The 22,061-nt window shown below is 43.4% G+C and overlaps 2 protein-coding genes across 2 annotated transcripts; one reads left to right on the top strand and one right to left on the bottom strand.

Annotated features, from left to right (window-relative positions):
* Positions 1 to 1,428: 1,428 nt before the first annotated feature.
* On the bottom strand, positions 1,429 to 2,494 carry LOC119289181 (expansin-B18-like). Its single transcript, XM_037568571.1, has 3 exons — positions 2,302 to 2,494; positions 1,902 to 2,199; positions 1,429 to 1,814 (listed from the first exon to the last, which is right to left on the bottom strand). Exons 1-3 carry the CDS (start codon positions 2,450 to 2,452, stop codon positions 1,523 to 1,525), a joined length of 741 nt encoding a protein of 246 aa, XP_037424468.1. The 5' UTR covers positions 2,453 to 2,494; the 3' UTR covers positions 1,429 to 1,522.
* A 4,892-nt stretch (positions 2,495 to 7,386) lies between these two features.
* On the top strand, positions 7,387 to 9,125 carry LOC119289180 (probable ascorbate-specific transmembrane electron transporter 2). Its single transcript, XM_037568570.1, has 3 exons — positions 7,387 to 7,735; positions 7,869 to 7,917; positions 8,491 to 9,125. The coding sequence occupies exons 1-3, from the start codon at positions 7,562 to 7,564 to the stop codon at positions 8,952 to 8,954; spliced, it is 687 nt and encodes a 228-aa protein (XP_037424467.1). The 5' UTR covers positions 7,387 to 7,561; the 3' UTR covers positions 8,955 to 9,125.
* Positions 9,126 to 22,061: the final 12,936 nt, after the last annotated feature.

The following is a 22,061-nucleotide window of genomic DNA, read 5'->3' as shown; positions in this document are numbered from 1 at the left end:
TGGTAACTTTGGCACTTGCGCGAGGGGGGGGGTGTTGATGATATATCCCCCTGGTAAGTTTATGGGAATAGCATGGTAACTTACACATCACAGACTTGATAATTTATGTACACCAGTCTTGGTAACCTTTGGCGACGGTGGTGGGGGGAGGGCTATTGGTGAAATATCCCCTCTCCCCCTGTAATTTTTTTTGTGAATAGCATGATAAATCACACATCGCAGACCTGATAAGTTAGGTACAAACACCCCGGTAACTTTAGACCCGAATAAAAAATTGTTGAAATATACCCTGGTTATTCCTATGCAAAATAGCACGGTGTTATATGCACCACGAGCTGGTAACTTAGGTATAAATACCACGGTAATGTTGACCAGGTGGAAAGAAGTCGTTGAAAACACAGCTCCAGTCACTTCTGTATAAATAACATAATTGATAACTTTACGGTAACTTTTTGACCAAAAAAATGATCAAAACATGCCAACATGAGATCTAGTTTGAAAGTTCTCGTTGCACCGAATTTTTTAAGTGAAAACTATTTTTTAATCAGAACGACAGTTTAATCTATATTTTTTTTTACAGTTTTGAAATAGCGAGAATCTACAATGACATCTGGTTTCATGTGCTCTAATGCATTTGTATGTGGAGAGAATGTTGGAGGAGGCATTTTTATGCCCCGGTGATTTCTATGTAAACATGATGATAACTGACGTACCATAGGGGTGATAACTTATTTAGCCTAGGTGTGGTAACTTTTGACCCCAAAAAAAAGTCATCAAAATATACCAACATGGGATCTAGTTTCGAAGGTATCATCGCGGCGAATCTTTTATGTGAAAACAGTTTTTCAACCGGAGCGATGGTTTGACCTACAAAATATTTTAAAGTTTTAAATTGGATGGGATCTTCAATGACATCAGCAGTTTTGTCCTATATGCATGTATGCAGCCGTTAGGGAAAAGATTTGACTAAATGTGTTTATTTTTGTATTAAAAAAGAACGAGAAATCAACACTCGCCAACAGTGACCATAGATGAATCGTTCGGATCTATCGCTAATAGTCCGTACGTTCCTTGTTCCATCTAGTGTTTTTTTCTAGGCCACGCTCGCTATTCTCATAAGCAATTTTATAATTAACGTTACACTCATCATGCATTAAACAATAGCGGCTGATTTCAGAATGTACTTTCATGCTCGAACACTCATACTAACAGCAAGATAAGAAACAATTGAGTCTCTGCCAGCTAGTACTTTTATTACAGTGGTCGGGTTGAACAGGCTCAACCAGGATATCATGGGTTACTTACTACTCCCTCAATTCCACAATGTAGTGCTTCCTCTATCCACGTGCTTCAACTTTGACCGTACATTTAACTACCAAGACCGATTGCGGCGGGAGCAAAAATTATATCAGTGAATTCGTATTCGAAAGAAGTATTCAATTACATAATTTTTTCTCCCGCCGCAGTTGGTCTCGTTGGTTAAATTTATGGTCAAAGTTGGACCTCGGAAAGCGTGAGCGCACTATATTTTGAAATGGAGGGAGTACATCACTCGGACCGCACTGAACGTTTCTATTACCCGTCTAAGGTGAGCTCTGCTCAGGCCGCGTAGTAGGTCTTCCCCCCGTGCCAGCCGACGGGGATGACATGGATCAGCATCCACCCAGTCCTCGCTCGACTCATCTTTGAAGTGAACAGTCAGCAGGCCGGGGTAGGCATCCCCTGGCACATACAGGAGTACGACAGTGAAGCGCTCCGATGTCGCGGTCGGGTCGACGAGGTAGGCCATGCTGGATGAGTAGCGGCAGTCAACTCTGCAAAATCCTAGTGTTAGTGTACATACAGAAAGATGTCAGAGAAGAGAAACTTGACGTATCAAACTTAATTTGCCCCCGACTTACAGTTGGTAAGTTACAGGAACAGTGGGTGACGCGCGCAGCTCGGATTCTCGGCCCGGCAGGGCCATCGCGGAAAACGCGTGGCCGCTCATCTCAATGACGTCGTTGTCGACGCACGGTCCGCCGCTGCAGTAGTCGGCGAACGTTACCGTGACTCCATCAGGATTGCACACGGGGTGTCGACAGGTTATGTTGAAGCATCTGCCGCATCCCACGGCGGTCCGCGAGTAATCTCTTGCTGCAAAAACCATGGCGTTGAACGGCGGCTTGGCCACCGCTGGCCCGTAACCGCATACTCCAGCTGGAAAAGAAAAAGAGCAGCAGAATGGATGGGAACAGATAAGCCAACATAAGCAGCAGAGGTGCGTGCATAGAATTGCAGTGTACTGCTCGTTACGATTACCTTCATTCCCCGCGCCGTCGGCGTCGCCGTAGAAAGCGGCCGTGCCGTTGTAGCAAGGACCCGACGTGCAGGTGAAGGCCGATGCCCCGGCAACAGAGCCGGCGAGCGCAACTGCTAGCAGGAGGAGCAGGCTCACGCGGGTCGTCGCCATCCCTTTCTTCTGTCTCTCTGTGTGGAGTCGTCTGTGTGCGTGTGTGTGTCTGTGAGGCAGAGATCAATGGTGGCGGAGGTACTGGTATTTATAGCCCGGAGCCCCGGACGGCGACGTGCAGCGATGCAGGATTCGCGATGCACGATGCACACTTCTCCCGGTACGCCATGCCAATTCAGAGCCTCTTTGATTCATAGGATTTTCAAAATGCGGGAATAGGAAAAATATGGGATTAGAGTGGAATGTCGTCTTGAATCCTATAGGATTGTACGAGTGCTTGATTGTGCATAAAAAATGCAGGATTCTTTCAAACAGGTTTGAGTGGATGGAATGTTTCCTATGAAATCTAGTGCAAACGAATCCTAAGAAAAAATTCCTATGATTTACAATCCTTCGAATCAAACAACCAAGATAGAAAAAATTCCTAAAAATTAGAATCCTCCAAAATTTCTTTGAGAATCCTTTGAATCAAAGAAACCCTCAGTATACAAGTAGAACAAAATTGGAACAGAGTGATTAGTCAGGCACCACGAATCCAGCCTCAATATCGCGACGGTGTGTAAACAAGAATAGAAACATGCAACCTCCCCGCATGTTCGCCATTGGGAACACGCAAGGTTTTGGATCGCAAGGATGCCTCTGCTGTCATAAAAGAGATGGTGTGATACACTTGCGGCTAAGGTAGAATGTCAAAAAGGAAGTGTCAAAATCTGCAAGCAAGGCTCACTAAAAGAATTATTGCATGGGGTGATACACTTTCTTTAGCCCGGAAAGAGGCGATGATCAAGTCAGTCGCGCAAGCTATCCCCACTTATATGATGGGGGTGTTCTTCCAATGTCCGTGTGTGATGATCTTAATAGGATGGTAAGAAATTTTTGGTGGGGAGCTTTCGAGGGAAAGCGCAAAACTTATTGGCAGGCATGGCCCAAAATTCAGAGGCACAAACTCAGTGGTGGAATGGGGTTTCGTGATTTCAGGGCGTTTAACCAGGCATTGCTGGCGCGGCAAGCTTGGAGGCTTTTGACTAAACCTGAGAGTCTTTGTTCGCAGGTATTAAAAGCCCGTCAGCCCGCGCCAGTCGACCCGACAGGTGGGCCCGACCTGTCGGATTCGCTGTTTCCACGGCTAAAATGACCCGTCCGTGCTCTACGTTACCAATTAGTCTCAGAGTTGATGGTTTTCTGTGACATGACTCAAATGTGATACTGACCTGTTACCCTAGCCCCAGCTGCGGTGGGTTTGGATAAATAACTCGAGGTACTACAGTAGCATTTATAGCCCGGAGCCCCGGACGGCGACGTGCAGGCAGCGATGCCGGATTCTCAGCGATGCACGATGCAAGCTTCTCCCGGTACACCATGTCAATTCAGAATATGACGTATACAAGTAGAACAAGTAATAGAAAAGCCTTGTCAGTCACCATCCATCGTATTACTACATGTTAACACGCAAACCTCCAGGTCCGAGATCCGTGGGATCAACATTGCTGACTACTTTTTTGAGGTAAAAAAATAAAGGAACATTGCTGGCTACTTTTTTGAGGTAAAAAATAAAGGAACATTGCTGGCCACTCTATACAAGTTCCGGAGAAATGAACACCGTGGTCAAATTGACACATCGATTATAACTTTGTAGTAGCTAGAGCAGGATTCCGTACAAAATTGGAACAGAGTGATTAGTCAGGCAACACGAATGCAGCCTCAGTATCGCCATCATGTGTAAACAAGAATAGAAACATGCTCTGCATATGCAGGACGCGATCATGTGCTGTCATTTGGAAACAATCCGAAATTCCCTCTGCCCCAGAAAAGTGATCTGGTGGACGCATGCACGTCTTCTAGAATCGCCAACCCACCAAAATTGTGGCGGCAGCTGCGGTTACGATCCTCCGGCTTTTCTGCAACCTCCGCATGTTTTCTTGGTGTGTGTTTTGAGCATAGTCATTGGAAACATGCAAGGTTTTGGATCCCAATCACACTTTTTATACTGAAGGGTCACCGGAATTTGCGGTTACCGCCACGGTAACCGCGAAATTCTGGAAAAAAATCCCGACGAAATTTAAAATCAAAATTTGGATTCAAATATTTTTGACGTGGACATAGATACATATGAATGCCTTTGCCACCAGGCCACTACGAGTTCTGTGGTAATAAAAGAGATGGTGTCCAATTAACTTGACAGTGAGCGTTTGAATTCAAAAGTTTCAAAATATTCAAGATATTTTGCTCGGTATGAGTGTTTCTCGAGGGGGGACGGTAAACGCGGTAACCGTGCGAGATCACGAAATTTCACTCGGTACCCAAAACGCTGGGAGCACACGATACATTTCCATTTTCACATGCCACATGGAGGCTCATCCTTACATTTGTGTGATAACCACCGTAATTTCGTCCGTCCAACCCGTCTTCAACTCATTTTTTTTAGATTTTGTATTATCCGATGCGTACTAATTTTGTGCACAAACTCGTCTAGATTTTGTACTGGCAGAACGCCCGTGCATTACTACGGGCTATCCGCAATATCTGTAACACCTAGGTTCAACACAAAACCCCCATCCAATGACACACCTTCCCTTTTTCTGTCGGAACCTCTTAATTCCCGACCGATTTTCCGCAGTAGCGGGACATTTCTCCTTTTTTTTTCTTGCTGGAGCCACCTCCTTTAAAAGCAGATGACGTCCACCTCATCTTCGCCGTTCATTGCAATAAGGATGAAATTTTTCATGTTTACAATATAATAGAGTGGGTTAGACTAACACATACTATTGACACAAAAATCAAATAACTACAGGGATCATTCTCAAATGTGCATTCAACTTTGCAAATGCAAATTGACATTGGAGGAGAGTGGCAACATGAACGTATTCCTAGTCATGGAAAGGTTTAAAAAAAAGAGGAGAAAACCCCATCTATGGATCGTTCCATTTAGATACACAGTGATGTGGAAGGAGGCAGGCGGGGTGCGCCAGTTTCTGATAAGCGGGCACCAGATAGGAATTGGAGGGCTCCCAGCAACGCCCCTCGCGGGACCTATATTTGGCCTTAAACTAGATGAAAGCTATTCTCGCCGAAGGGAATAGCTCCTCACACAAGTAATTGAGCCGGCCCCTTAGCGCACACTTAAAAAAAGGGAAAAGAAAAGTTGGAGCGCACACAAGATTTGAACCCTGGTATAGTGGGCGGAAATTTCAGGGTAAAACGCCCGATTTTCTATTGGTTTTTCTTTTTTTTACAACATTTTTTTATTTCCTCATATTCACTATTTTTTGTCTTATTTCTTTCTTTTTCTTTAGTTTTATTTCTTTCTAGGTTTTCAACGGTTTATTTTTTCGTTTTACTTCGTTTTTGTTTGTCTCTTTCACGTTTTTATTGTTTTTTTTTGTTTTCCCTTGGGGTTTCCACTAGTTTACCGGGTTTGTATTAGTTTTTTCCCTGTTTTTATTTATTTCCTTTTCTGTTATTACTGGTTTTTTCCTTTGTATTGCTTCGGTTTTATTTGTTTATTTCTTGGTTTCCAATGACTTTTTTATTTTATTTTTCTTTGGTTTAATTTGTTTATTTATCTTTTTCCATTTCTTTTTCTTTTTCTTTTCCTTGGTGCGTCATCGATTTTGTACACACACTTTTATCTATATATCTAATACATTTTTATTGGTTTTGTAATACATGGTTAATATTTCTTCTCTAAACATCTTGCGTATATATCCAACCTATTTTTTAACTCAAATTTAATATATTTTACTATACATAGTCAACATTTTTTCTATAAACATTTAAAACATTTTGAAAATATTGGATTAACATTTTTCAAAAACATTTTTTTAAAACATAGTCAACATTTTTCTATAAACATTTAAAACATTTTGAAAATATTGGATTAACATTTTTCAAAAACATTTTTTTAAAACATAGTCAACATTTTTTCTATACACATTTTACTATTTTTAATACTTGATTGAAATTTTCCAAAAAAATGCTAAGATTTGTTTATACATGGTAAACATTTTTTCTATGCACCTTTAATATTTTTTAAATGCTTGATTAACTTTTTTATAATAATTGTTCAACATTTGTTCAGATGCTTGATTAATATTTTTATATACATTGTATGAAAATCATCAGTTTTTTAATACATGTTTAATATTTTTCCTATACACATTTAACATTTTTAGAATGCTTGATTAATATTTTTCAAAGACTTGTTCAACGTTTTTTTTCAAATGCTTGATTAACATTTTTATATACATGATCAAAAGTTCATCATTTTTCAATACATGGTCAACATTTTTTCTATGCATAGTTAAAAAAAATACTTATTCAACATTTCTAACATTTTGAATATACATGATCAAATTGTATCATACACATTGTATTCTTCCTGTATACATTTTTCGTACGTGGTAATTTGTTCCTATTCACATTTAACATTTTTTAAATGCTTGGTCAACATTTAAATAATGTTTTATGTAGAGTTATTTTGGTTATAATTTTACTTAGAATACTTGAAAGTATAAAAAAAGAAAGCAAAAAACAAGAACAGAAAAGTGAGAAAAACAACAACAACAAAGCTATGGCTCCCACGTGCCTTGGCTGGCCCAACTCGGGCACGTGAGGAGGTGTTTGCGTGGCTAGGCTTGTTATGAGCTCGGTCCGGTGATACTGCTGGGGCTTATTTAGAGAGCATGCATTATGGCTTTGGACTCGTTTCGACAGGCTAGCTTACGGCCCGTTCTGATGCTTACGGCTCAGTGCCGGCGATATATGTCTCAAGAAGAAAATGTCGTCGTCGATCGACATGCTGTCAGCATTCTTGGGGATTACTTGCTTCCCTGCATTGCAAAGCCATCACCATCACCATCACCGTCGCATACACACAGCCGGAGATGCCTTGCTTTCAACACGCACGCCCAGCTCGCCGATATACCAAACCCAAGCCTCCGCCCCGGTGTAACCTGGGATTCCCGGTGGCCACGTTAAAACCCAGCCCCGCGCGCGCCCATGCAGAAGAACAAAGGCCAGCTTACTGATCCCCGTCATCCATTCTAACCCTGCTCGCCGGCGACCAGAGCCAAGCTAGGGCGGGAGGTAGCTAGCTAGCTAGGCGTGGGAATGGCGATCGGCGGGATCATCGGCGGCCACCACCGGCACTCCGTGGTGGCGTCGCGCGTGGCCATGTTCGCCCACCTGCTCTTCCTCACCACCGCCGTGCTCATGCTCGTCTGGCTCCTGCGCTTCCGCGGCGGCATCAACATCCAGTCCGACGACCCCGAGCAGATCTTCAACGTACGTTCCGGTTAATGCACACGCACAGTTCCTCGATCTCTCTGTTCTTATTTTGTTTACAGAAACAGTTCTGTAGATTAAACTGGCCGGCCTTATGCACTTGCAGTATTGATCTCTCCTTTCTGTGATGCAGGTCCATCCCTTTGTGATGACATGGGGGTTCATTCTTCTCATCGGTGAAGGTACGTCCAATGCACACTGCCCTGAATTGTCAATGTCGTCTTTATTACCAACTCCCAAACACAGTGACCTTAAGTCCTTAACCAAGCTTTACCTTTTTGTGGGAATCGTAACTAAGGTTTAGGGGAGATAGATATACAAGTATATGAGTGTACATGAAGTTTAGCAAAACGTCGCAACAGAATCATTATTAATTGCCAAAAGCACCTGAAGGTGTAGCTGTTGATGTTGCTACTGCTGTTGACATGGCCGAAATTCCATTGCAAAAAAAAAGACAAGGTGTGAGTGTGTCAGCACACTACATTTTAGACCAGATTGGTACGTAGTAGGGCTTTCTAGGTGTTTGGTGGCCGCAAAAGCACCGGACCAGTCTCATTCTGAAGTGCCAATGAGTGTGCTGGGTGGGCGTCCATGCCAAAGGTCACCTCGGATGATGCCGATAATGACCACCGTGGATCGCTACGTTTTCCTGCCAAGCTCATCATCCATCTCGCAACTGGCATACGATTGGTACATTATCCTTAGGCGAAATTAACATGTGCCGTGGTAGCTAAAGTCTTACAACATTTGTGCAGCCATACTGGTGTACACGACGATCCCGATGAACCACCGGGCGCAGAAGATGGTGCACATGCTGGTGCACCTGGTGGCCTTCGTCCTCGGCGTCTTCGGCATCTACGCGGCCTTCAAGTTCCACAACGTGGCCGTGGTGCCGGACCTTGTGAGCCTCCACTCCTGGATCGGCATCGGCGCCATCTCCCTCTTCGCGCTGCAGTGGCTCATCGGCTTCGCCGTCTTCTGGATGCCCGGCACGCACGAGCACACGCGCGCCGCCGCGGCCCCCGTGCACGTCGCCGGCGGGCTCGTCATCTTCCTCCTCGGCGTCTGCGCCGCGCAGACGGGGCTCGTCCAGAAGAGCGCCAGCGCCACGCCCGGCACCGAGGCCAGGCTCATCAACGTCACCGGCCTCTTCATCGTCTTCTACGGGGTCACCGTCGCGGCCACCGTCATGCTGCGCATCGCCACGCGCTACCAGTAGCTCGGTCGGTAGCCCCTCTTTTCGATCGGGTGGTCGGACACCGGCCGCGGACGCCGGCCGCCCGATGAGTCTGTGTGCATGTCTGTTTGATTGGTTGGGTTTCTTTCACCATTTGTATCTACGGCTGGTACATTTTACGTGTACATGTAAAGCAAGTTTGGGTGGTTTGCATTGCATGGCGTGTGTACGTAATGTCCTGCTGAACCTTTTCTGCAACATTTCTAATCGGCTCGTTCACAGGAGCTTCGCAGAGAAACTCTGGACTTCTCAATTTGTCTCCTTTTGTGTGAAGCATACACCACCCGCACGATTAGGGATGCAAGCAGAACCTACAAGTATATTAAAAGTCGATCGTGTGTAGTAGTTACTCAAGATTAACACGTAATTGGCTTTTGATATATCATACCTGTATGTAAACTTCGCGGGATACATGTTTGCACCCATAGCCGTTACATACCACGTGAAGGTGGTTCTGCTAAGGTTGTCACCTCAATCTGCTCTGAAAATGGACCAGTGAAAGCGTCGGACCGGTTAGCCCCAGACTTGGCAGATGGCTCGGTCAGGGCCTCCGGCTTTAGATGTTAGGCTTAAGTGAGAGGTCTGGGTATGTGACCCAGCTTGCACCTTTTCATCATTTGGATAGAATTCAGGCATTAAAATGGCGGATTCAGGCATATTGTTGGTCTACTTTATAAGAGCAACTCTAGCAGATGTTGCCAAAAATGACACTATAGCAATATTGACGCCGCATGATACTTGTGGCCATTCAGAGACTATTCGAGGTCACCTTAAATGCATTACATGTGGTAAGTGACATTTCTTTGCAATCAAAACATCTATAGTTTCAAAGTTCCTAGAAACTGGCAAACGGAAACTTGAGTCGGAGCTGATGACCTACATGGAGGGTTTAGCCCTGGCGTCTCAGTCGTGCTACTCCGGTCTCCGGTTATTGTGGAAGCGGATTGCACGGAGCCAGTGAAGATGGTTCAACATGCTAACGCGGATCACTCTCTATATACCGCTCTGGTGCAGGAAATCTAAGCCATAATTATGGTGTCGCCAATCTTGTATCACGCATGTAAATCATAGTCAAAATACTTCTAGTCACTCTTCGGCAAATTATGCTCGTGTTGAAATTCATACAACGGTTTGGTTCGGGTTAAGGCCGTGCCAATCTCTCCAAACTCTGTCGAGCAGAGTGTAATCCATGCTGATATGAGTAAGACTAGCCTATTCACAGAAGAAAAAACAGCTTAAAGGTTACTTGAAAGGAAAACCGAAAGCCATTTGTAGGGAAACAAAAGCGAAAGTGCGAGTGATGGCTTGACGCGGAAGGTATTTCTTGCAATATGCGAGTATGTTATTGGACGACCCAATTCTGCGTCCAGCAGGAGCTGTCTTCTAGGCGCATCTTTTTGCGTATTTCCCGTGTTGCTTTTTATCAATTTTTCTTGCAGTTTTTTAGCTTCCTGTATTTCTTTAGCAATTTTCTTGATATTTATTTTTATTTATCTTTTATCCTTTTAGCTTTTTTTTCTTCATTTTTCTGTGTCAGTTTTCGTTGTTCTTTCTCTTTCCAATGATTTCCTTTGTTTTTTTCCTTTTTCTTTTCCTTCTTTAACAGATGTCTACATTTTAAGTACACATTGGACATTTTCCTTATCCACGCGTACCATTCTTTATGCACATTGAACATTTTTCAAATACATGATGGATATTTTTAAAAATATATTTTTATAAACCTTTTCGAATACATGCTAAAAATTAAGATATTTATTTATTTTTAATGGAATGAAAGATTTTCTGAAAACTAAGCTAACAATTTTTTATGCACATTGAATATTTTTCAAATACATGATGTAAATTTTTTAAAATAAATTTTTGTAAACCTTTTTTGAATACATGCTAAAAAGATCAGATATACATTCAGTTTTATTAATGGAATGAAACATTTTCTGATAACTAAGCTAACATTCCTTTACGTTGTATAAACATTTTTTAAATGGCACATGTTTTTCTTAAAAGTCACATTTTTTAATGGCAGAAAATATTTTTTAATTGTGTAAAAATTTGTCACTGTATACCATTTAAAAAAATGTGACATGTATTTTTCTTAAATGCATGAATAGTTCTTAAATGTCACAGATTATTTTAATGTTATCAACATTTTGTTTACAGTTGCGCTAACAAAGGATATACACCGCATTGACATTTTTTAAATTCACAGTTAAAATTTTAAGAAAAATATGTAAAGTAAGGTTGAGTATGTGCATAGGAAGATTTTTAGAAATGCAAAAAAAATAATCCAAATGATAAGTGCCACAGAAGAACTCCGCCCCTGGCGTTTTTTACAACTAAACTTTTCATCTGAAAAGAAAAAGGAAACCAGAAAAACTAAAACATGCCATCCGAAAAAATTCTTGACAAGTAAAGTTGCCATCCCTACGTTACTAAATTTGCCATAAAAAAGGTTGGAGTTGTCATGTCTTTGTGCTACACGTGTGACATTTATCGTGGTCCAAAAAGAAAATTACTACATGTGCCAGTACGTGCCTATGTGTACTTGTGATTATGTGCTGGCCCATTTAGTAAAGAGCTGCGGCGAGGGAGAGTGGCACAGACCGTATATGACGCTCCCGAGAGTCAAAACGATATGGTATCGCTGCTGCTTTTTTTTTCTGTTTCTATTTCTTTCCTTTTCCATTTTTTATTTTTATTTTAATATGTTTCTTAATGTGTTATACAAAGTCCACTGCGTGTTTATATTCAAAAATGTTCATCATATATTTTAAGGAAATGTTCACCCTATATTAAGAAAAAATTCACCCTATATTTATAAAATGTTCAACTATTGTAATAAACTTTCCATTGTGTATTTTAAAATTGATCAGTGTATATCATAAAAATGTTCATTATGTATTTTAGAAAAATTCAGCATATACCACAAAATGTTCAATGTGTGCTTAAATATTGTTCAGCATATATCCCAAAAATATTCATTGAGCATTTTAAAAATTGTTCAGCTTATATTACAATTTTTTAACATACATATAAGAATTTTGAACGTATATAAGAAAATTAATATATATTCGAAATTTCAAATGTTTTTTCGTGTTTTTCAATTTTTTGTTCACTTTTTCAATAATTCTTCATGTTTATAAAGTTTGTTCGAATTTGAAATTTGTTCACAATTTTCAAAAATTATTCACATTTTTAAAATGTTCACATTTTTTCAAGAAATGTTGAGAAAAATGAAATAAAATGAAGTTTAGTGTTGCGCTTTTACCACACTTAGTTGCCATCTCCGAGACAGAGAAGTTTAGTGTTGAAAAATTGATGTACTCTTTTTACAAAAATGGATGGACTTTTTTTAATTTGATGAACTTTTTTAAAATCGGTCAAATCTTTTTCTAAATCTGATGAACTTTTAAAAAAATCAATGAATTGTTTTTTCAAATGCGTAAACTTTTTCGATTTGATGAACTCTTTTTCAATTAAAAATCAACTTTTCCAAGTTGTTTTCAAATAATTTGAAAATCTACTCAATAGCGCGGATGTAATGGTTCTTAAACATTTCGGGTTCCTCCCATTCAGTTGTGCCTACCAGCCGTAGTGGTTACCAAGACACTTTCGTTTGTTGTAACTCACGTCATGAGCTTTATTCATATAATTGCAATCCTAGGACAGTCAGCCAAAAGGATGGTCACTAAGAAGCTCGGAGTCTCTTCGAGCCAGCAGACCGTCACGTTCAGTGTGCAAGCATGCTTAGCACAAAGATGTGCCGGAAGTTAGCTGCTCAATTTACATGAAGAATATTAAAAAAAAGCTGAAAATCTCTAACTAGGTCTCCAATTCCTAACAGGATAGGAGCCACAACTGAATGAAAATTGTGGCGAGTGTTCCAGAGATCTACCATCTACAGGCAATCAACTTCCATGATCACTTGCATATAGCCGCGCAGATACGCAGAATGCTCACCCTCCCGCATTGACAATGCTTTAGCTATCAGTGGGCCTGAAATACCCATATGGGGTTTGCACCAAGCACCAAGGAGGCCGGTGGAGGACCGGGCAACACCACCTGCACCACTACAATTTCCATCAAAGTTTAATGCTTTGTCGGCGTTGATCTTGAACACTCCCGGTTCTGGTGGCAACCACCCATGTCATGGTAATACACTTGCCAGAGTTCTGGGCAAGTCTAGAATGGCCAATGCTTCTTTTGTCAACCTCATACACGAGACAGGATCGGATCCTCCTTCCTCATGCTTGATTCGGTTCCTGGAGTGCCAGATCGACCACATAATAGTAATGATAATAGCTCGGTCCTTGCCTCTGAACTTGTCATCACACAAAATGTCCCGCGCCCAAGGGTCCGGATGTAACCTTGGTAGACGTACCTCAAACATCGCAAAGGCTTCCTCCCCAAAACGCTTTGCATGGGAACAGTACGTGAGTGCATGTTGTAGATCTTCATCCATGGCTAAGCAAATCTTACATCGGCTAATTTATGCAATGTGCCTTCTCTTTAGTGTGGTCTCATCGGGAAGGATCCCTCGGAGAACTCGCCACTAGAAAACACGAACTTTTGGTAAGACGACAGAGTTTTCTTTCTCTCAACCCAATTTACACGAACTGTAAAAAAAAAGTCTTTCTTGCATTATTGTTTCAAAGTCAGTGTTGATGCAGCAGTCCCGTTTGAACGGAATAAAGAGCCGTCCCCTCTGTCCCAACTGCTAATAAATATAGTACTAGTAGACTAGTAGTAGTAAATATTTGCCTGTGTTCAGCTACTCGGCCATGAAACGGAGAGTCGTGCATGGCCGGCTGGCTGCTTTTCTAGAATACGGTTTTCTTTTCTTTTCTGGAATACCGCCGGCTGGCTGCTAGACCCGCCAGATTTTGTTTGTATTCATGCAAGTAGATTAGCCAGATTTTGTTTGCGTTCATGCTAGTAGATTACGTAGTCTTCCCTTACAAAGAACAAAAGTACTCAGATTGCGTAGTCCCTGATGATCAACAGAAGCTACTCGGTTTCTCAAGGAACGGAGGCCTTCTCGAACGTTGACACTCGACACACCAGGCATCCGATTCCACGAAGCACAACTGCACAAGCACCGCAAGACAACAAGAGAAAACAAAGGGGCGCCCGTGTGCCAAGTCGTAAAAAGCCAGCACCCGCAGCAAGATGATAGCAAAGGTAAATAGAAAAGAGAGAGCTGACTTTGCAGCAAGTGAGGTTTCTTTTCCTTCTCCACTCCCCACCATGGCTTCGAACCGACGAGACGAGGCGTATCTTGGTAAAGTCTCTCCCGGAAGATCACCGACAAGGGCCTCCGTGACGGCAAAGCGCACCCGGATGCATGGCCCGGCCGTAGTGGCAGCGCACCATCCATATCAGACCACACATTCTCGCTCGACTCCAGTGCGATGTACAGTATCACTATCACCGGCCGGTTCGTGCGGACCGACTCTCCATGAATCCTTGGCCCACTGCTGGCCAGGTAGAGCATGGTGTGCTTGAATCTCCAGGAAAAACAGGCTAGGCGATCTTGATTGATATATGAAGCCAAACGCGACACGGGAATCACTTCACTTCGTTTAACGCAAGATGACAACAGCATTGGGTTCTACGTTTCGGCTTTGTTTTTTTTAAGAAAACTTCCTATCTACAGTACTATTTATCTTTAATTATGATAGTGTAACTAACACAAAAAATAATAAAAATTACATCCAGATCCGTAGACCACCTATCAAGGATAACAAGAACTGAAGCGAGCCGATGACGCTATTCTTCATCCTGTTCCAATTCCAAGCTGCTGCTTGATCGGCGTCGCAGCGTCGGCCGTAAGCAATACGGCGCTACTACGACTATGCAAGCGAGCAACAGAGACACCGTGTAGTCTACTACACTGCAGACTACACTGCTTTGCGATCTGATGCCACCGGTGGCACGACACAACACATGCATGTGCCAATAATTGTACCCATCTATAGTAGTCCAAACCGGCCAACAACCATGACTATTGGGCAGTCCGAACCTTAACCGAGATCCTCGCGCTGACATGACAAGCAAATCACCGCAAAAAACCAGCCGCCACTCGACAAAATCGCCACTGTTCGTCTCGAGAAAAGCTACTCTATCAAGGATATATGGCCCCGCAACGCAAACCAGCTAGCTCTTCCTCATGCCACCGATTATTGGCCGCTTTGCGCGCGCACTGGCGCCATGTTTCCTCGCACTATTGCTTTGCTCCATGTCCCATGTCCCATCCCATGATGGACGATGGATCGGATCGTTTTTGTCTCGCTTGCCCGTTGCCGTCGCCATTTGCCAACGATGAGCTCCGGCCTTCCAATTTCCGTGGCTGTAAGCTGGCCGATCCAACGGCCGGCACCGCTCTACAAGTAGCAGTTGAAACGGCTTCCCAGTGTAGAAAGCTTCCAAGGTGATTTTCATCCACGACTTGTCATCTTCCTTCCGAACGATAATGGCGGAAAGAGCCCCCCGGGCCATGCCAAGTGGGACCCCCTCTTAACTCTTGAGCTTTTCCTTGAGAAAGAAAAAAGAAAAGGAAAAGAAATGCAACTTGGAGCACACATGGAAAAGGCAGACGCAAAGCTTGCCGGATCGGTGGTGGTGGTGGGCCCTCGGACTTTTCCTCCTGGGCTTGCCGAAGCGATAAAAGAGACACACATCGCGATCTCGTGGCGAGTGAGATCATTGCACCGTGCACAATTATTATTCCGGCTCCGCCCGCCTACTTCCGCTGGCTCGTGAATATGCCGCTGTCCTTGCCCGCAACAAGGCCATGCTTTTTCGCCCAAATGCTACTACAAACATTTGGAAAAAGCGAAATTGTGAGATGGGGCCCACATGCAGTGACGTATTTTTGAGACGGCTATTTGAATTCGGCGAAAATTGAGGCGGACATTTTTTGTCTCCGGCAAAACTTTCGGCACACCCACCCTGGTACCACCAGACAGGAACATGCATGTGGTTTTCCTCTATTAGAATTGTGTGCTGGTAAATGTGGTGATGGATAAGTATGGGTTTTGCAATATGAGTTGCAATATGGGTGGGTGATGACATGGATCGCGACATCAACGATGGCTGCCCTTTGTTCGTGTCTCTCATGTTAGATTCGCTTTGTCGATATGTTCGTTCCCTCTCGCAGCGTTTGATTTTCTTTTTTATTTTTTATAGTGTTCCTTGTACTGCCATGACAGATGCTGAATAGACCGGAAAAAAATCCAGTTAGCTTGCATTTTCCTCACATCTATACTACTTATAAAAAAGCAAACATTATCTTCTCTAAATGCATCCCACAAAATGTATACGGATACATTATCATCGCATGATTAGTCCCATTAAACTTAATCTAACGGCTAGCCTTAGCCGAATCTGTTCTCTGTACACTTAGCAATTTACATTGACTGACCGTACTCCACCGCGGAGGAAAATATGAAAGTCCATGCTTGGTCAATTAGGAAACTATAATCACGGACACATCGTATTAAGAAACTAATCACGGGCACATCTAATTATTAGGAAACTAATCACAAACCCATCCTATTAGGAAATTAATCACGGACGCATCTAATTATTGAGAAACTAATCATGGTTGCATCCTATTAGATAAGTAATCACGAACACATCTAATTATTAGGAAACTAATCGCGAGTGCATCCTATCGTTTCCTATCAGGGAATCGTGATCGCGAGTCGCGAGCCGTCACCAGCCCACCACCCACGCGGGCCACAATGGGAGACACGCGAGGAGGAGCTGCGGCTTCCTCCGAACACACTTCTACTGACTGCAACGACTTCGTCCACATCCTGGGCATGCTCTCCGGGAACCACCGACATCCGCGTCGACTTCGGCTCCATCCACAACATCCACGCTGACAAGCACCCACCGCAGAGGTCCTTCAAGTGGGGGCAACGCTGAGTATCTTGGACCAGTATAAACGGGCTAAAAAAATCTGCCCCCACAACCATACATGTAGATTCGGCTGGTCGCCAACCATTATCGTCCCAGGGCGGTGCAGGTCTCGGCCACTGTGAAGCAGGTGAAGCTAATCACGGCCCCATCTCACTCGCCCGAAGTTACCGCCGACTCCCTCAGCTCTGACGCGTGCTGCTCCGTTGGACACGCTTGTCCGGTACTCGCGTGTGGACGACGTCGTCCAAAGCTAATCCCGGTGCGTGGAGGCCGCCGCCTCAAAGCTGGACGACTGACTCACCTGCGTCGACAATGCCGCCCAGCTGGTGAGAGGACACGGTCGCCGCAGCTGCTCGCACGCCTAAACGACGGAGACTCTCGCCTTCACGCGAACGCACCACGCACACGCATTAATCAAGTAAGTATCGAGTGTTGTTTTTTTACTGTCATCGCTACCTCGCCGGTGGTGACACATCTAGAAGTACAGGAACTAGAGATGAGGCAATGAGAAACAGAGGAATGTTGGAGCACACACAGAGACGTTCGCCTTCTTTCTTTTTTTATTTTTTCACTGATTTTCACGTACCTGCAACAGACATCCCTGTTTTTTTAAGTACTGACTACCGGTTATTACATGGCCAACTCACGACTACATAGTGAACTCACAGACAAATTCACTGAACCAAGACCTTACTTGCAGTCATGAAATTACGTTTCACTGAAAAAACCCAGAAGTTTGCATAAGTTTTAATGAAAAAAACTAAAGTTCGCATAAGTTTTACTAAAAAAACCTGAAGTTTGCATAAGTGTATTTGTTTGTCCAGCAGATACATGGCAATTGTAATTTTATATGAGCATTTTCATACCATCTTTATCTACAGTTGAGCTAACATGTTTTCCTGATAGAAAACTTGGACTACATACAAGAGAAGCAAAAACTGCATGTTGATTATGATGATGATGAATGTAGGATATTTTGTGGTCTTGGTAAATTTCATATCATTTAGTACATAAACAATATTCACAATTTTATTTTATTACTATCAATTGTGTTGAGTTTCTTTCATATATAAGTATTGACCCTCTTCTTTAAATTAGATGTGACAGGTGCGGAATGAAGTCATACCACATAATCGCATACGAGCAATTGAAGAGGAATTGGCGGGATTCTTTCTTGACCATGTCATACATAAAGACGGAGAATGCCATGTGGAAGTTGAAATCGATTTTAGATGTTAGGGATTATAAGAGATGTTATATTGTATATATGTAGTAGTGTCGGATAGATATATACAAAAACTTGTTGTTCGATCAATCTCGGAGAAAGAGAGGTCACTTCTCTCTGTATATGTTCATGACGATCTTGTGTAATTCTTGACTGGAATTTGTTGGCACTGAAACGTGTTGGAAATATGCCCTAGAGGCAATAATAAATTAGTTATTATTATATTTCCTTGTTCATGATAATCGTTCATAATGTGCACAGTGTAATCAAGGAGTTGATCATGGTATGATGTGTTACGGAACGAGTAAAAGAGACTTGCCGGTAACGAGATTGAACAAGGTATAGGGATACCGACGATCGAATCTTTGGCAAGTACAATACCGCTAGACAAAGGGAATTGTATACGGGATTGATTAAGTCCTTGACATCGTGGTTCATCCGATGAGATCATCGTGGAACATGTGGGAGCCAACATGGGTATCCAGATCCCGCTGTTGGTTATTGGCCGGAGAGGTGTCTCGGTCATGTCTGCATGGTTCCCGAACCCGTAGGGTCTACACACTTAAAGTTCGATGACGCTAGGGTTATAAAGGAAGTTTGTATGTGGTTACCGAATGTTGTTCGGAGTCCCGGATGAGATCCCGGACGTCACGAGGAGTTCCGGAATGGTCCGGCGGTAAAGATTTATATATGGGAAGTCCTGTTTTGGTCACCGGAAGAGTTTCGGGGTTTATCGATAACGTACCGGGACCGCCGGGAGGGTCCCAGGGGTCCACCAAGTGGGGCCACATGCCCCGGAGGCTTGCATGGGCCAAGGGTGGTGAGGGACCAGCCCCTAAGTGGGCTGGTGCGCCTCCCACAAGGCCCAAGGCGCAGCAAAGGAGGAGAGAGGGGAAACCCTAGGCTTAGATGGGCCTAAGGCCCACCCTAGGGGGCGCCCCCTCTCTCCCCCTCTTGGCCGCCTCCCCTTTCCCATCTAGGGCTGCCGCCCCCCCTAGGGGTGGGAACCATAGAGGGGGCGCACCCTCCTCCCTCTCCCCTATATATAGTGAGGCCTGGGGCTGCCCATAACACGCGATCTGATCTCTGCCTGTTGGTGCAGCCCTCCCTCTCTTTCTCCTCATATCTCGCGGTGCTTGGCGAAGCCCTGCAGGATTGCCACGCTCCTCCATCACCACCACGCCGTTGTGCTGCTGCTGGATGGAGTCTTCCTCAACCTCTCCCTCTCTCCTTGCTGGATCAAGGCATGGGAGACGTCATCGGGCTGTACGTGTGTTGAACGCGGAGGTACCGTCCATTCGGCACTTGGTCATCGGTGATTTGGATCACGACGAGTACGACTCCATCAACCCCGTTCACTTGAACGCTTCCGCTTAGCGATCTACAAGGGTATGTAGATGCACTCTCCTTCCCCTCGTTGCTAGTCTCTCCATAGACAGATCTTGGTGACACGTAGGAAAATTTTGAATTTATGCTACGTTCCCCAACAAAACGGTTCCTTAGCTTGTCCTAAGTGACATTTTCATGTGTGACTATACTTGCATAAATGTGTGCATATGAAGAATCATGATGAATCTTCTAAATAATTTTGAATTTTATATATTGAGAAAAGTGGGTGGTCTTTTAATACAGGAGACATGTTGATTAAGAAGAAACGATATTTCAAATTATTTGTACGAGTTGGAAATAAGAGATCGTGTATTTTATAGGGAAATTTCAAATTTATGAATAAATTGTCTTGCATTAAGTTTAGTATAATATGCTAATTCAAATAGATGCGTATTGCGTGTGCATACTTATTAGTTCAAATAGACGTGCGTTGCACGTGCACACTTACTAGTGCATGATCAAAACTCTTTTGCTTCCTTCTGGAGAAAATAACTCTTATATTTCCTTGTTTAAAAACAAATTAAGCCTTGACTTAGTAAATCCACTTAAACATGTAAATCAACCGGGATCTTATTCCGAAGATATCACCGTGATAAATGAAACGATTCATTATTTAGACGCTTGGCTTAATACTTATCTCCATTTTGAGCTTTTGTTAAGAAGAAGAAAAAAACTCATCATATGCCCTCATGCTGAAATGGGTACCTTCTTAGGAAAAAGGACATCCTCCCCCACAACATGTCGATTGAGTGGCGTCGAGCCCTCCCCGTGTAACCCACGGAGCGGGCAACTTTTTTCCCCTAGAGATGACCTTCCATTTTTAAATAGATCATTTCTCCCATAAATTCAAAATTGTTGATGATTCTATGGGTAAACTAAATTTTAGGTTCCAGTAAAAATATAGCTCACAAATGAATTTGGCTTTAATTACCACAAATTATTATTTTTGTTCAACACTTCCTCAAATTATGGAATGATCGTTATTAAAATAAAAAAAATCTTTTGCCCGATGAAAACTGACATCATTAAGAGCAACTCTAGCATAGTCACTATATTGACAGCCTCCATAACGTGTATGGAGTGTGCTCCATAATATTATATAGGTTGGCGAGGCGAGATGCAAACACGGAATCGTAATAAACCGTAGGCTTTAACTTTTTTTTCATGTGAGACCTTTGTCATTGACTGCAATGTCTCTTCCTTCCCCATCTTGACAATGGAAGTTTCTTCTACTAGATTTCTACATGGGTGACAACTAGGATTTGACAACCATTTAACCTACAATTCTCTGTTAGAATTAGAACTGCATGCTCTTCCTCCTTTTGTAAGTGACCTCGCAGGCGGGAATACTTCCACTGTTACAGCCATGTGGTCAACGAACACACGTGGGTCCTTGATGTTGAGAAATTCCACGTTTTTAAGGCAGACGTGCCTCCAAGACTGATTCGGCCTTACAGAGCATGCCCTCCTCCACAAAAGTTTTTTCTACTAGATTTCAACATGGGTGACACCCGGTCGAAGTAGCGGAGGGCAACAGTGAGGCACTCTCAGCGGACGACTGATTCGGCCTTACGGAGCACGTCCTCCTCCACCCACCATGAGTAGTGTCACGCCCTTTCCCGAAACCCCTCTCAGTGGGGTCCTCTTCGATCTTAACGGGTAAAGGTTCAAAAGAATGGAGCGGCTGTCGCAACATGGCCGATGGGGTGAGTGGGGTGGCGATGGGGAAGGGAAAAGATAGGGGGTGATTTGGCGTTGGAGAAGGGGATCGATGGCGGTGAGTGTGGCGGCAACGAAGAAGGGGGAGATATGTGAGGAGTAACGACACCAAGCAGGGTGGCCCGGTTTACATAAGGGGCGAATGGATGAGCTCCGACGGGAAACATGGATTTGATGTGCGTGGGTGGGCAATGGATGTGAAACGCGGCGGCGACCAGTCATCGACGCTCTTTGTGGCGAAGACGCTATTGCGTCATTGACACAGGCGGAAGCAACACCCATATGGACGGCAACACGATTGACTGGGATGTGCGTGTGAGGAAGAGGTTGGGCCGAACTCCCCGTCTGGTCGATGTAGTGCGCTCCAAACCAATGCTCTCCAACCTGCAAATATGGAGGCTTGCGGGCTTGATTTGGTGCAGACTTCATAAATCATTCACACCGATGTGCGTTGGTATCTCTCTAAAACTGTCCGTTTGACTGCAACAACATATGGGGTTACGCCGTCGATCGACTTGATACGATGACCATTCTGGAGTTGCTCCAAGATTTTTTTTAAACGGCTAAATTTGGGGTGCCTTCATAAATTACGTAGTCCAATGGATATAGGTAACTCCGCTAGACCGCCCATTTCAACCACCACATCATATGAGCCTTCTTTGGTTCATAGGATAAAAATAGTATAGGAATAGAAAAATCATAGGAAATGAGATGACATGCATCTCAATTTCTACTATATAGAAGGAGATTTCATTTGATGCATATGATAGGATTTTCTCATTGGGTTTAGGTTGATGTTTCTTTTCCTTTGAAATGTGAAGGGTTTTTTT

Source organism: Triticum dicoccoides, chromosome 4A (genome assembly GCF_002162155.2).
Source record: "Triticum dicoccoides isolate Atlit2015 ecotype Zavitan chromosome 4A, WEW_v2.0, whole genome shotgun sequence".
Classification (NCBI taxonomy): domain Eukaryota; kingdom Viridiplantae; phylum Streptophyta; class Magnoliopsida; order Poales; family Poaceae; genus Triticum; species Triticum dicoccoides.
The sequence above is the reverse complement of the archived record's forward strand: the minus strand, read 5'-3'. Positions and strand labels throughout refer to the sequence as shown.